Consider the following 1,973-nt stretch of genomic DNA (forward strand, 5'->3'; position numbering starts at 1 on the left):
TATCGAGTGAGAATAAGTAATACTTTCCTTCGGCAAATGGTGTCATTTAACTCGGCATGTTCTGAGCTGCGAATACAACATCCAGAATTGTGTGATTAAATCGCAGAATGACGAGGATACATTTCAATTACGTTTCAGGGATATACCGATTAGTTAAGTAACGTAACATCTAAACTGAAATGGCCTAATTAGAAATGTTGTTAAAAAGTTATGTTAGCACACATTTTGTCACGTGCACAGCAATGACAGTCTGGGTACAAGTTGAATCCAATAGTGTTCGTGCCACAAATGTATATTAACATAAATATTAAATGCATTACATTAGAATTGTATAGTTTGTTTTTGGACAAATGCATCACAATAATGTATTCGAAATAATGGTTGTTATTGTCTGCAGAAATTGCATTTTATAATTTTCTTGAAAGCACTTTGGAAATCCTTATTGAAATAAGCATAAATGATGGGATTTAGCAATGAGTTGGAATAGCCCTGCCAGTTGATGACGGCGTGAAGCCAGATTGGCATGTAACACTGCTGTCCGCAGAACGGCAGAACAAGGGCAACGATGAAAAATGGCAACCAGCAGAAGATGAAGGTCCCCATAATGATGCCCAAAGTTTTTACAGTTTTCCTCTCGCGGGCAAGGGCCACTTTTCTCTTGGCTTCAACGTTCTTTTCATTCCTATCCTCAAAGCAAAACGTCAATTGGCTGTTGGTGTTGTTGGGCAGATGAAGGTGACCTTTCGGGTTGTGGTGTACTTCGATGACTTCTAGAGCTGACCCTTCTTCCCCGTGCCGAACGGCCCCATTGATACAGGCAGGTTTGGGCTCCACACTCCTCCTCCAGTTTTTACTGTTCTCGCCGTTGCTTTTCTTCTGTGCGGCAGCTGGAGAAACTGCCAGGCAAGTGTCTGCTACTTTCTGCTTCTCCGATTTCTTCACGGTCTTACGAATGCGGAATCTGGCGGCTTTGAATATCCTCCCGTACAGAACTAGCATCAAGATCAGCGGGATGTAAAACGCACCGAAGGTGGAATAAATGGTGTAGCCCGGATCTTGACTGATCTTACAAGCATCGGGATCAGCTCGGTCTTCGGGTGTTCTCCAGCCTAGCATGGGTGGGATTGAAATTAAAAATCCGACCAGCCATGTCAAGCTTATTAGAATAGCAGCTCGTTTGGGAGTCCTCTTGTTGACATAGTCTATTGGATTTGTTATAGCCCAGTATCTGTCCAGAGCAATAGCGCACAGGTGTAGGATGGAAGATGTACAGCACAACACGTCTAAAGAGATAAAAATATCACAGGTTACCTGTCCCAGGGTCCATTTGTTCAGAACTTGGTACAGAGCAGCCATGGGCAGCACCAACACCGAGACCATCAGGTCTGTGACAGCAAGTGACCCTATTAGATAGTTGGCTACGTTTTGGAGAGAACGTTCCAGAGCTATGGCAGCAATCACACAAGCATTTCCAATGATAGAACAAAGGATCATAGTCCCTATAAACAGTGAAGTTATAATCTGGTACGTCAGCGTCACCTCTGAAAAGTTCGTGTTGTTTTCCTTGGTGAAACCCGAGTAGGACAGGGTGCTGTTATTGTACATTTCCATTCCGAAATCGCGAAGGAGCCGAGAAGAAGTTGTCTCAAGCGTTCGGTTTGCAAACTCCGAGAGAAAACTAAATTATTTAAATGAAACGATGAAGTCCAAAACACATCGAAAACGTCGCCACATTTTCTTATTTCTTTCAATCATTGGCGAATGATGACTGAGTGAATTAATATATACCGCCGTCCAGGATACGTCAGATAGCTAATAGGTCTCAGGAGCGCGCATTTCTCTGCTGATGCTGATATTGGTGAAAGTAAGAACGGCTAAGAGCACGGCTGCATTCTTTTCTAATATGCCCATTCTGCCTCATGCCACGAGTTTCCCCTGATTTCCACACTTACAAGAGATTTGTTCCTTTATGC

The 1,973-nt window shown here is 43.2% G+C and overlaps 1 protein-coding gene across 1 annotated transcript; it reads right to left on the minus strand.

Moving 5' to 3' along the window:
* Window positions 1-289: 289 nt before the first annotated feature.
* Window positions 290-1,611, minus strand: htr1aa (5-hydroxytryptamine (serotonin) receptor 1A a). The gene has a single exon (XM_063042109.1). The coding sequence runs from the start codon at window positions 1,609-1,611 to the stop codon at window positions 385-387; it is 1,227 nt and encodes a 408-aa protein (XP_062898179.1). The 3' UTR covers window positions 290-384.
* Between the last annotated feature and the right edge of the window lie 362 nt (window positions 1,612-1,973).

The sequence above is a fragment of the Mobula hypostoma genome, chromosome 3 (assembly GCF_963921235.1).
Source record: "Mobula hypostoma chromosome 3, sMobHyp1.1, whole genome shotgun sequence".
NCBI classification, from domain to species: Eukaryota; Metazoa; Chordata; class Chondrichthyes; order Myliobatiformes; family Myliobatidae; genus Mobula; species Mobula hypostoma.